At 34.6% G+C, this 14432-nt stretch overlaps 1 protein-coding gene across 5 annotated transcripts in view; it reads left to right on the plus strand.

The window, feature by feature from the left end:
• Window positions 1–14432, plus strand: part of KCNMA1 (potassium calcium-activated channel subfamily M alpha 1) — a 431920-nt gene that overhangs the window by 388589 nt on the left and 28899 nt on the right. For all 5 annotated transcript variants that reach the window (XM_042863223.1, XM_042863224.1, XM_042863220.1 and 2 more), the window contains one exon: window positions 1276–1468. In XM_042863223.1, the coding sequence (XP_042719157.1) occupies window positions 1276–1468 (193 nt within the window). The remainder of the gene's footprint in view (window positions 1–1275; window positions 1469–14432) is intronic.

Genomic DNA, 14432 nt, shown 5'->3' on the forward strand with positions numbered 1-14432 from the left:
CAGACACAAAGAGCAGAATTAAGGTGGCAGAAATAATCATATCTTAAGTTTTGAGTGCTTTATGGTGAAACCTTATCCATTCAATGTATGCTATTTTCCAAAAGGTGTTTGGCCTCAAATTATTTAAAGTAACTTGAAATAATTATGCAGTCATCTGAAACTAAGTGGCTGTCACTGAAGAAGAATTGAGTCCTGCCTTTACTTTGCATGTTTTAAATTCACTTTTGCATTGAGTATTTTGAGTGAAGTTCAGGAGATGCTCACCGTGATTGATTAGGAGCTAACAGTCTAGGATCTTGGCTGTGTTTTGTGAAAATCATTGTGTTACAAAAGGTACAGCTTAATCTCATTAGCATTAGGCTCTTTGGGTGCCAAACCATATGATGTGGCACATCAGAATCTTGTTTCCATAGAAAATCATGCTGTTTTTCATGGATCTTGCAGCCCTTATGAAATAGATAGGAAATTTTGTAACTAGAGGTATACAGACTGTTGTATGTGAAGACAACTTTTATCATCAAAGAAAACGTAATTGGTTAAGTGTCATGTCTCTGTTGTGATAACTATGAAACCCATGGCCTACCACAATGTTTAATTTTAAATATTGCCATCTCTAATTGAGAATTGTGGTAACAGAGGGTGATACATTAGTTATATCCATTGTCAGCCTTGTTTCTGTTGCAAACAGTTTGATCACACAACCTTGAAGATCAATGTGTTTTCCTTCCAGACGTACCAAAAACATGCGTTGAAAAGGATTAAGATCTTTTTTTGTGTATTGGTCTAGATTGAAATAACAGCTTTATCTTGATTACATTTCAGATGTGTAGGACACGTAGTACTTTTCTGTTTAAACATTGTCACTTGGTAGTAGATAAAAGAACATTTAAAACACGCCTCTTGTTATTCAAGAGTTATTCAGAGAGCTAGAGATTGCCACATGATAGCAACTTAAATCAAGACAATTTCAAGTCACCGATGAGATGCAGAACGCTGGCATTATTCCTCTTTCTTGTTTGTTAGTATTAGCTTGACTGAGTATTGAGACTGAACCTAAAATGCTGCCATCAGCACCAACTACCCTTTAGATTAGCACACATCTCCTATTCCCTGGCACATAGTTAGACCAGCTTAATGTCAGAGCATAAAAAAGATACTTGTTAAATAATTTCCCAAAGCTCCTTCTCAATCTTTAATTTGTTTTTCTTTTTTTTTCCTCTCCTGCAACCTTCCCCCCCCCCCAACCCCTCCAATCTTTTTTTCTCTGTGCCGAAGGGTACACCATTAAGTCGGGCTGATTTAAGGGCTGTCAACATCAACCTCTGCGACATGTGCGTTATCCTGTCAGCCAATCAGAATAATATTGATGATGCTTCGCTGCAGGACAAGGAATGCATCTTGGCGTCACTCAACATCAAATCTATGCAGTTTGATGACAGCATTGGGGTCTTGCAGGCTAATTCCCAAGGTAAGGACTGCCCTATAATACTTCTCTGCAGTGCCTACAGGGGACAGGACCTGGCAGGAAGAATATCCCTCACTCAGTAATTCAAAGAGCCCTACATCAGCTTCCTTGACAGTTAAACCTGCTGATTGGTATGATGGCTTTTAAAGGGGCAGTCACGTAGTTTCTCTGCTACATCACAAAGCACATCCTGCAGAGTAAAAATGAATGAACATGAAACTGTTTCTTGTTTTTTGCATGTTTCTTTTTCTTTTTGTTAAAGTTTTGCTTAAAAAAAAATCTAAAAATCATTGCGTGTTCATCATGCCCTGCTCAGTGGTTTTCTCATCAGGGCAGTTGCTTTTATGTAGCCAAAGCTAATTTGTATTAAATTTTGAATACCTGCTGCTTCTGTCTAACAAGATTTCATTTTTATGTGAAGCACATTGGAGCATTGGAGCCAAAGAGAAAAAAAGCTTAGTAACACAAGTCAAAAAGTAAAACAAAAAGAGCAAGAATTTAAGATTAAATGTCTCTTTATTTTGTGCCTTCTTGATCAAAAAGCCACTTTGAATTAACTCAAAGCTGATTTTTTCCCATGCTTTGACATACACTCATCCCATTTAAAGACTGAAGAAAATCCTTCAGTCTTTGCTGAAAGAGTGGGACTGATTCCTTGGTAGCCAAAGGCTATTTTACACCAACTGTGCCTGTGCAAAGCAGCTGCAAAGCACTCATAAGCACCCTGGCAGAGACCATCAATGTAAAAAAAATCATCTTTCCATCCCTGAAGGGTCTTGCAGCTTGAAGTCCTACCTTTAATGAATGTAGTAAGTGGTACAGCAAATATTCTCTCTGGATCCAGCCCTGATTTAACTGTAGGTGTAGAAGAGAGAGTGATTTGGTCTGCAGTTTTCCTGTGAGCATGAACTCAAGATAGTTCTCCCTTAAGGAATGTGAAAACTAAGTTTGGTAATTGCTCTCTCCACACTGTAATCAAGAATTAGAAATTATAACTCAAATATCAGAGGAAAAAGTTTAACTTTTTATGCATAGAAAGAGCTTGAATACAGAAGACTTCATCAGAATTAGGAAAAGAAAAAGGTAGCGGAGTGTGTTGGAATTTCATATTGGAGTTAAATTGCACTGGAAAACTAAGAATTTGAATTTTTCAAAACTAGTTTAGATAGTTTTCTGGATAACAACTTTATTTAAAGAGGGAGAAAAAGATCTTTTTTCCATTTCATGTTTGTTTGAAGTTTCAACTCCAGGGCCCACAAACAAGGCAACCCCAAGTATTTTAGAATTACCATGAAAAAATTATAAAAAGAGTCTGACTTACTCCCATTATGATGACTTGTGGTCATTATTAGAAATTCACTGGAAAAATGGAATACAGCCACTCAGATTCTTTCTTTTACTGGGATGTTAAATGGGATTTGATATTTTTGATCTCAAAACCAAAAATTTACTACCAGCTTGTTGGTTATTTTTTCATGGGTCTTATTCTGGGAAAATGTTTCAGTTCACATTAGCTTATGCAGACTTAAGTATTGCCACATTAAGCTTTTCTAGTTCTGAATGCATCATTTTGAATGACTTCCCTCACCACTACCATCCCTTGAAAGGGTTCTGTGCTGCTCCTTTATGTGATGTCTATTTTTGATCACAGGAACACTGACTGTAGAAAATCTCGGTTTGTGAAAGAACATCAGTAGACCTTTGAGAGGGTGTTGAAAAGAGAAGAAATAAAAACAAAACAGTATATGTGAACAGTATATGTGAGAAACACAGAGCCTACATGGCAAGATTTTTGGTGAGGGAAATTAACGAGGGAATTAGCCTTGCTACTCCAAGCAGAAGGTCAATATAATGCTCTAGTCACTAAGTGCAATCTCATAGGAATACCTTATATATAATTATCTGAAAAAAGTGACAGTCATTTAATCTATAGGTTATTGAATGAATAAAGATCATTCAAATTTTTGCCTGTGACTATTTCATTTCAGTAACAGATGTTGCCAATACAAAAGGTGCGCCATAAGCAGGATACAGATCTGATTCTTAAATAAATCCTGATAAGCCAGTATGAAATAGTCATACTATACAGAAATATAGTGCCATGTCTATAAATACTTTGTCTTCTCTTTATATGAGGAAAAAAGAACTATCAAATTTTGAGATTTCATTCCCTTTTCTACAGGGGCTCATCCTCTTCACCTCCCTTAACTCCAAAGTCACTTCCACCCTAGTCACATAAACATTCAGAACTAGCCAACCTTCTGCATCCATCAAAGCCACCCCTTTCCAGCAAGGGAGATAGAATCATACCAACAACTGGACATAGAAATTGGTGATAAAGGGGCTTGTAGAAGGAGCAAAGGACATGCCATGGCAAATTTTCTTGGTAGGCAAAATTCTATAACAGTAAGGCCTCTGGTTTCCAGAATTTTTTTTTAAACACATAACCAAGCTAAATTAACTGATAAAAGAAAGTCTCCTGAATTAATCTCGTTTATATCAACAAAGTATTTTCTCATTAGTTGTTCAAGGTGAACTTATTAAGGACAAAGGAGTTATCACGCAGAAACAAAGACTTGGTAGTGTCTCTTCATATCATTAAAATATTCTTCAGCTTTTGAGCTGGCTTGCATCAATTGTCCAGACCTGGTAAATATTCTGACAACATCTTTGTTCTCTGGTCTGTCTGTCTTGAATACTAACTGATACTGTTAATATTAGTATTATCTACTAACCATTGGGAGTACAGTGCCTTGACCTTCTGAAGGAAACGGAATAAGTAGCTTACTTGTCCTCACAATTCCAAGGCAGAGAAAACAAAATAAATTCTGGACCAGAATTACTGCAGACCCTGGAGTACCCAGAACAGATGAGACTAAACTACTTAAGTTGTCAAATCTATGCTCATCATCACTGTCTAGCTGGTGACAACACAGGAGCAGCATATATTAGAAGGAAAAACCTAACTGTTGTGGAAGGATTTACTAGACTCCCCTACATAAAGTGTACTGTGTTATTCTACTCAAAAAGAGAAGGAAATCCTTCAAATTGGACTTCTGTTGTTAAAATCTCTCATGCTGAAACTATTTTAAGGGCTTTTGAAGGTTTCTAATCTGACTGGGCAACTTTTTAGACTCACTAAATGGGAGGAATGCAGAATCTGATGTCCAAAGAATGAGTTGAGAGATGTAGATTCCAAGGACAAAGCCAAAGTATATCCCACTGAATCTGCAGCAAACCTTGCCATTTTCCGTAGGACATCTCAACTTCTGAAATATAAAATTTGGTAAAGTTGGATTTCTGGCTACATCTTCACAGAATGATTCATAAACTCAGATCTTTTATTTGTGATAAGTGGAGTCCTCTTTTTATCTTTAACAAGATGTTCATTGATAATCTTCCTAGAAAGGTTTATAAAAAGTTACATTTTTGTTGGCAGAAAGAAAAACCAACCTCAGATACTGCAGATTTGTTCTTATTGCTTGATCCTTTCTGATTCTAATTGTGTTCCCTCAACTAGAAAATGAATTATTTTATATAGATGTGTTTTGGAGAGAAGATCAAAGAATATTAGATCCATGATAAGCATCTGTACTCCATTCCTCCAAAGCACCTGGGAAGGAGTCTGGGATGGGCTCTGCCTTGGCAGTAAATTGGGGGAGCCCCAGTAATTCTTCCCCCATTCTGTTGATCTTCCCATACTTTTTCCATCCTTTCTTCTTCAAGTAACACTTATTGACTATTCCTATCTAGTTTTTCATGTTTCCTGTACTTTCTTTCAGAGTCTTAAATTGTGGGAACTTGTTTTACTCACCAGATGAACACAAGATATTTTCTTGAGTTCTAACTAAAAATGCTATTTGGCTTTCTTCCCGAAAGCCAGACAGTTATACTTAACAGTTTAGAGATTTATAAATACTGTACCAGAGTAGCCTCTGGGTTATAAATTCAGATACCAAACTCAGTAATTTGCTTTTATTGGATAGTGATTTACATCTTATTTTGAGTCAGGCCTATATAATAGGAGCAGTATGTTTCATTACAAAATACAAAATAAAACCAAAACAAAAAAAACCACCCACCTTGCTAAACAGTTAAAAAACAAATATTATGGTTTCAAACCAGTCTAAAGTACGGAAAGGAAGGGCTGTATAGTAGCATTTTTTTCAATGGGCATTACAAGACAACTCATGGTACAGAAGAGTAGATGTATTTCAGCTTAGTGACAAATGCAACTGTTTTATGAACCACTTCAATTTCTGAGAATTTTCCCTAGGAATGCTACTTCAACAAGAGAGGCATTCTAGGCCTACATTGACTGTTCTTGTAATAAAATCCTCCAACAAGAGAGAAGAAAGAAAGAAAGAAAAAAAAAAGGGATCAACTCCTGAATAATATGTCATGGCAGGAATTTTCTGCAGAAAATCCTATAAAATCAAATTAATATACACAGAATTATAGACACTAAATTTCAAGCATCACAGACTATGCAAGCTAAAATAAACTTGCACAAGTCCAATTAGCCTGGTTTCGTTTTCTGGTTTCAATTTTGGAATGTTTGTTGTAGTTTTGTTTCATTATTTTTCAAAACCAGGACTGATCATCCCAAGTAATGAAGTTAGTCATTGAAAAACTAGATAAGGGTTTTTTAATTTCCCTGCATGTGTCCTACATCATAATAACAAACTAATAACAAATTGTAGTTAATTAAAAAAAAAAAAAAGGAAAAAAAGAAAATAAATCCCATATTTGAAGATTAGGTCACTATGATAAGTAAGTAACTTAGCATTACTCTCAACATGCGCACGACTTCTTATCCTGCTGAACCAGATGGATCAACTGATAGCTGTTTTTTATTTCATTGTAGCATATTGGAGCTCTAGATGGAATTAAGAGCTTGTTGTCATACTCTTGATATATACAGGAATAAAATATAGCCTTTGCCCTGGCAGGTTTACAATCAGATGCTTTTCTTGTTCGAAACTTAAGTTATGTCCTTAATGTTATACCAGTTAATAAATCTCTCTGACTTCAGTGAAACTATCCACCTGTGTAACGTTAGATTATGTCTAAGTCTTTGCAAGATTTGGACAGAAATAAAATAAAGAGACAGTAAGAGAGACAGACTGTTCTTTTGACTTTGTTTCATGGATGTCAAAGATGTCTGTGCTAGGAGTCATTTCCTTCTTTCAAACAGGACACTACCAGCCTTCCACTCTTCACAAGAACTCCAGAGAGAAAAGTTCCCACCTAGCACCATTTACATTTCCTCTTTTCTCCTCATAGCTGGATCCTAACATTAGCTGCTGGAGCTTAAATGCATGGAGAACAGTTTCTTCTTTCCCTCAAAGTTCTCCCAGGATGAGAAAAAAAACTGCTAAGAAAGGAGATTTTTGATTCGGTTGCTTATAAACTAAAAATGTGTTAGGGAATGGCTGGAGAGACGCATTTTTTTTATACAACTTCCATGTATATGAGAAGTGGTTGTAGGTTCTAGCCCAAATGCCATCAAACTTTCACAATTGCTTCTTTCTCCTCTGCTTTCGGGACGTCTTCTGCTTCAGCCAGAGAAAGATAAAACTGGGCAAAAAGAGGTAGATAGCACAGTACATCAAGCATGTTATTTCACACGTATACTATAAATATATTTAACCATCCCATGACTGTTATAAATCCATGGTGACTCTATTTTATTATTATTTGCTGTTCAACATCTTGAAAGCAAACCCCTTATTATGAAGGTGCACTATTTCGTGCATTTCTGATGCTGAGGAGTAAAAAAACTGCTCTTTTTATGAGCATTAATTATACACTAGGCAAGGAAGCAATTGCCTCTATGTTATGAAATATTAAATCAAAATGCTTCCTGTTCCCAGATGTCCCAGAGATAAATACAGCAGTATTTTGAAGCCCCACTTGGAGCTGTTTTGCCTGCAAATTTATAGTTTTGTCTCCATTTTCAGAAAACCCTGTTTTATGTGAAGTATAGCACTCTTGGTAGTTTTTAAGGAGCAAACTCCTTTGGAGTTGCCTATGTAGGCAACAACTCTTATGTAGATTGCACACAAGGGATCTGAAGTTGAAAGGCTCCTTTAAGATGACAAATGGGTTGAAAGTGTTATTGTCTTTGATTGCATGCCTTACATCATCTGTATGTAGGAATAAGAGAGCTATACTTTATCTTTAGCCATTTTATAAATATTTAAGTCCTTATAGTTGCCTAAAGATATTAAAGCATATTTTACAGTAGTTGGAATATAAATATTATATATAGCACAAGATACCAAAGTAGTTTAATGAATTCATAATTTTCTGTTCACTTTTATTGGAATGTGTTTTATGTCCCCAAACTTCCATTTAAAGAATAAGAGATCATTCTGCTCCCTGACGAGATATAAGCCAATAGTGAATGTTATCAAGGTTGTTTTAAATGATGGTATAGGACTTCAATTAACAGGAACTTGGACATTTGAATGTACTACTCCAATCTGTGTGTTCAGCTGCAAAAAGTCTTTCTGAAAAAAGATTTGCTTTGTAAGCCTTTAAGAAACTTTAAGGTGTTCGGCAGCTGTGTTTCTTTGTTTCTTTAATGTTCTTAATTGCAGAAGGAGATACGTGTCTAGATTTGTTTAAGCAAGACCTAGATTGCATAAGTTTCTGAAATTTCTGAAAATTTAAAGATTAGTTTCTAAAACAGCCAACCATAACGTCTTCTGATATTCAACATATTAAAAGTCTATATTTCAAGGCCTCTTAACTATAAAGGTATATTAAGATTATCATTGTTAATCTTGCACATTTCCATCAAAAAATTTTTTTAAATATTTTTTAAAATATTTCACAGAGTTTCACTAGTTCTCAGTAGGAGCTCATACTGGGTAATGCTTGCTAATTACCCTCTGCGAAAGAAGACACACAATGTGGTAAATTATCTGACCCTTTGCATTTTAATGAGACAACAAGGATTTCACAAAGTGATGTTGTTTCAGTGGTTAATGGTGTCAGCAATGTTGTAATTGTAGGCAGAGGCACATTAGCTGAACAACCACATGTAGAAAAGGCTCCTCTCAACAGGCCCTTTGGAGAATAGAATAGGGTATTATCATTAAGCCTATGTCATTTGCATCCTGCTAATCACTTACTTTATTATCTTGTGTATCCATTGTCTTTCTTTAATTGCTCTTTAAATTAAAATTAAAAATAGTTCCAATGCCCATGATAGTTGTGATAGCATCCTGATTATGAAGATAACTTCAAGAAAATGGAATATATAGATAATATATTACAGGATTACAAGATAGTTTGAAAGTTATATGCCATACCAGGCAGCCTCATGAGCTTAATTCTGCTATCTTTCTTGTTTCAGTACGTATTGTTTGTTTAATAAATTGTAATTTATATGCATGAAGATTGCTTATTTTGAAGGACATACTTGAATTCATAGATCAGTGTCACTGTTTTTGTATGTAGTGTGGAAGCTTTGGTGAAATCCTGCAGATTTCACTGGAACTAGAAGGGTTCCAGGAGAAAGCTAGATTTTACTTCTTTGTTTATAGCAATTAAATCCTGGTGTAATAGCCGTTGTAGAAGAGTGGAAGCTAACTTCTGCTAGTGAGTTGCAGAACTGCCATTTGACAGCCAGCATTAGGACAAAACGTAATAAATAGTTGCATATTCTTCTATCAGAATAGACTTGAAGTTTAACACAGTTGAATTTGAGGCAGACCAGCCTTTGCAAAATAGGCAGTCTCTAAAGCTTGGTAGTTTCAGGATACCTACAACCTTCCAAAACTTTTAGCATCATCAGAGATTGATATGCAGGCCATGCTGAGGATCTGCTTTCATTTGAGGATCGATACCTTCTGTGTTCCTAATGCTGTATTTTTATAGCCTTTCTTTTTAAAATCTGAATAAACTGAACCCGAAAAGGGTGTGAATTTTACAAATGGTACAGTAGGATTTTTTTGTTAAAGGAAGGGTGAACTTTGTTCTTGACTAGTTATTTATTTGTATTCAATAATCCCCAATATTAATATAGAATTTCTGTGGTTCATTGGATACAAGAGGTAGTATAAGATATCTGTAGTGTAATAAGAATTTGTGATCTTTTGCCAACGTTTCTTAGAGATGTAGGGTAGCTCCTACGAGAGTATAGTTGAGACTGAACTCCTCAGACTGATTTGAATTTTGGTTGTTATTCAGATTCAGATTTCAAACACTGTACTACTAATATAGGGTCATGATTACTTGTTAGTATTAGAAGACAAAGTATCTCTGCAATGTAGATACATAGGTTGCTCCAAAAATAATGCCTTACATTCATTTCCATGGGAACTGCAACAGATAAAAAGATCTCTGTAACATTATTTGATAGATCAAATTCTCAGACACAGAAAAAAACATTTTTCAACATAGTCGTCACCATTAGCAATGCATTTTCACCAGTGATGGATAAGAGCCTGCATGCCATCCTTGTAAATATCGGCACCAGTGGAGGTGACTCACCGTTGCTGATACCACTGCTGAAATGCAGCACCTGCTGCCTCACTGCTCACATCCACTGTTTGGTCTCTATCAACATTCAACAAACATTGATGACTATCAGTGGGTGCCATTTATTCTGCATAGAGGAATTCAATGACACATCTTTGCTTCATATGCACTGCGGTGTCAGATGCATTTTTTCAGACTGCCCCTGTCACCATCTGTCTCATGGCAACAAAATTTGATGGAATATTGGTGAGAAGATTCAGCCTCTACTACTGTACCGCCACCATCTGCCTCTGACATCATGGACACAATAAAATAGGTGACATTACTTTCATAGCAGCCTCAAATAGATTTACTGTTTGTTTTACAGTTTTTCTTCAAATACATTGATAGGATAATCAGATTAGGTGCTTTCATAGAATTTCTTATTTCTGCTAAATTTATATCTCTATATCTTATATATGTTCTGTGACTTAGAATTAATCTCAAAGTGAGGGCAAAAATAGCAAGAAATTTTTGAAAAAATTTCTCCTCCAACCAGAAAAAAAAAAAAAAAAAAAAAAAAAGAAATTTTGCTGAAACCAGTGTCATAAAGATGCTGAAAAGCACTTAGGGGAATTGTTTCTTGTGTTCTTTGAGAACAGATGGGTTGGATTAATAATGCTACAATTACATCAGAAAATCTTAAGAATAAATGTTCCTTTACTGACAAGAATAAACCTGCTCAAAAACAGTTTATGCTTTAATGAAAATTAAATTCATATAAGATACTTGTACCATTCTGTTTAGGATTTTAACCTTTGTATTTTAAAGACCATCTTTGTTGTAAATACTCAGTAACTTATAATTTTTTTTCTAGCTGTTCCCATATGAAGATATCTTCTTAGAAGCGTAACTTGAAACTTTTCAGTAATAAGTTCCTATATGTGTGTGTGCATGTGTTTGTGTGTGTATTTATATACTCAACATTTTTGTCTTTTATGGTTCTGTGATTGGCCATATCAACTGTAAAGAAAGACTAAGTTTTTGACATTGTGTAGTTTGAAGTAGAGCATGTTATTTATCTGCAGGTTTATATTTCAGATTCAAACTTTTTGAACTACCTCAAACTTCATAAAAAATCCAGATTCCAAGTTGAATATTGATTAGAATCAAATAACAAGAAATAGATGCTCAGAAATATTAAAAGCCCATACTTGAAAGGATGGCTATTTCCACTCATACTGGTACTACTGAAATTCTAATGTGAAAACAATTTGTAACAATCTGTTTAACTTTATAATAAATAATATTGAGTAGGAAAGTTAATATATTGTTTAAATATTTTATTAAGCCATTTTTGAAACCCGCAGCAATGTTTAGATGAGCGAATGACAGTAAATAGTCAGAATTATGCTGAAAACTAAAAAGGAGCTCATAAATTCTCAGAATGATTGTATTGCGTACTGGATACCATGTCATACATTATATAGTTGCCACTTAATTTTCACTGCTTAAATAATGTCACAAAATAGTTTACTATTGTTATTGTCTTCACCGGCTTGATTTCTAGTAAAAAATGCATTTTGAAGACCATATAAATTAAATAAATGTCAGGTGTGTGTAAATGAACTTATGCTGGTACTTTTCAAATACACAAATATATTTGAACTATGTGAGATAAGCCAAAACCTCAAGGATCTTAGCAAAAATTCAAAATAATGTGAGATACTCTGTAATGATGATTAAATTTCTTTTCTTTCTATGATTAATATTCAGTGAAGAGGGGAAAAATTTTGAGCGAAAATGTTGCAAACTTAGTCAATGAAAGTTTGTTTTTCCTTCTTGATTCTAGAGGCTATACTGAGTGAAGCAGAGGTTCTCAAACCTTACCAATTGGGTAATATCAGTATTCCTTAACTGTGCAATTTCTATTTATATATTTTGTATGTGAAAAAAAGGAGTAGAAAGAATCAGGACATTTCATTGTATGTGCATTTTCAGTCAGAATCAGGAGTAGTTGCAAGAAAATAACCAGTTTTAGTACCTGCTAGACTTATATTGAAACTAAAATAGCACGTGGCATTCTGTATATATGATATACTGAACAGGGAGATTATATTGATATGAACAGAGTACAAGGCTGGGTTGATGTGTTAGCCATTCCTGTGAACTTCAGAATTTGAGGGCTGAGTGGAAGTACTTTCTGGAGGTACTTTTTTACTTTATTGTTCATGGCAGGTTCAGGGCTGGTTTACATACAGTTTAGTTATACTGATACTTCTGAAAATTGTGCTGTTGAATTGATACATTGAAAAAATATATTCAAATCTCTAAAACTCTTTAATTTCTATATTCCCATTTAAAATTCAGCACAGTGTGTTATTTGCAAGGTTCTGATTAGACTGCAGCAGAGATGTAGTACAGAGTTATAGATTGGCTTGAGTTGGAAGTGACCACAAAAATCACCTAGTTCCAAGCCCTATTGCACCCGGGTGAGAAGAATTTTTCTCCAGAAAAGTTAGTTGAGTTAGTGTTTGGCAGAATATGAAATTCATTTTTGCATATGACATATCTTTAGCAGAGCTATTACTCTGAAGTTGTGTGTGTTACCGAAAGCAATGTGTGAGTGACAAAAAGGAGTTCAACTTGGACTTCTGTTAAAAAATGTTGGCTTATGGAGAATCTTTCTTTTAGTATGGCAGACCAGAAGGAAATTATTTTCTGTTAAAATATTTAAATTCTATGTTAACATACTTCTCTTTGATACGTAGTTTCCTCTTGATATGTTTGATGCTATGTTTGTGCTAATAATATAATTCTCTGTTAATATATTTAAAAACATATTCACACTAAAATGAAAAAAAAAAAAAAGTTTCCCTTTCTTCCAAGCATTTAATCAAGTCCTAGAAATTTAATTTTTGGGAGTCACCTGTGTACTGACATTTGTCTATGCGGTTTTATGGCATCCTATCAGTTAAACAGTTGTGACAGGATTTGGTGAAATCTGACATGATGCTAAATGCCCCCTAGTTGGCACTCTTTGCTGAGACTTGCTTTTTACAAAATGAAGTGAGTCTTGAGAATTTATGGATACTTGTATAGAGATTAAACTGCAGGAAATGTGCAGTAGACCTTTGCCATATAAATTAGAGGTGGTCTTGATCTGAATCCAACCTGTCTCAGCACTCACTTCTGTGAATCCAGTTCAGATTTCTTTGATAAAATGAGGCCTTAGCCTTCACAGTTAAATCTTTGATCCCCAGGACAGCCTTGAATGTGGGATTTTAGTTTTGACTCAGCCTATAGAGAACTTAATGACATCTTATCATAGGTTTCCAGCTCAATTCCAGCTTGAGCAATTTAAAAGTCTGCTGGCACTGTTTAGCCCACACAGACCATGAAGCCTAACACAAGTAAATCCAAGTCAATGGAAAAACAATATTGCTAGAACAGAGTGACAGATGTTGATTATCAAAAAATGTCTGTTTAAGCATTTTGTATGGATCTATTTCCTCCCTGCATACACCTGAAATTTTGTAAAGTTATAAAGTAATTGTACTTAAAGATGTGGAATTTTCTTAACTTCATCTGCTAAAGAAATTGTCAGAATACATATTGCAAAAAATGACTGCTGTGGTTATTACTGTTGCAGCTCAGGGGAGCTATTCAGATGCCTCATTTATTGGAGCTTAATAGATTAAAAGTCCAAATTGAGTCTCATGATATAAACCTAATCAAATTCTAATCTGCATAATTTTCCCATAAGCAGCAATGGGAAATTTGTTTAATTTATGTTTCAGTAGTTGCCAATCATGTGTTGGACAGCATTGTTTCACATATTTATCAAAATGTTTTTATTACTTGCTTGATATGAAATCTGGCTTTGCTCTTCCTTTTTACTAAGGAAAAAAATTACTTTATTCGACATAATGACATAATGTAAAATCTTGCCTAACATGATTATATATCATTTTTAATGGTAAGCTTTCTGTTTTATTTGTATTTATTGAATACCTGTCTCTGTGAACTAGGTAATATAGCTTGATTTATTTAATAAGTTTTATTCAGCATATTTATTTATTTTTGTTTGGGGTCTAGATGTGCAAGGTCGATTAATGATCAAACTGAGAAAGATTTGACATCATTTTATAGTAAATTATTTTAGCTGCAAGCCTGTGCTATACTTAGATGCTAACAACTTTATACTTTAGGAAGTACCTAGCATAGAAACCTTTTAAAATGGTAAGTGGAGAGTAGGAACAATTCAGTAAATGAACACCTTGAGCACTAATGTTTTAATTAAAGTGTGTAGAAAAGCAGGAATTATCATTTCTGATTATGTTATGGATGTAAGCATACTCCGCAGTGTTTTGGATAATTACTGTTCCACAACATGTTGAATGAATGAATATAAGTATCTCTTCTACCTCTTTTCAAATATGTCTTTAATTCTACTGGTCCTTCCTGAACAAAATGAGAAAAACCAAAGAATGTG

Source organism: Lagopus leucura, unplaced genomic scaffold (genome assembly GCF_019238085.1).
Source record: "Lagopus leucura isolate 7727_CA_CO unplaced genomic scaffold, USGS_WTPT01 Super-Scaffold_739, whole genome shotgun sequence".
Taxonomy (NCBI): domain Eukaryota; kingdom Metazoa; phylum Chordata; class Aves; order Galliformes; family Phasianidae; genus Lagopus; species Lagopus leucura.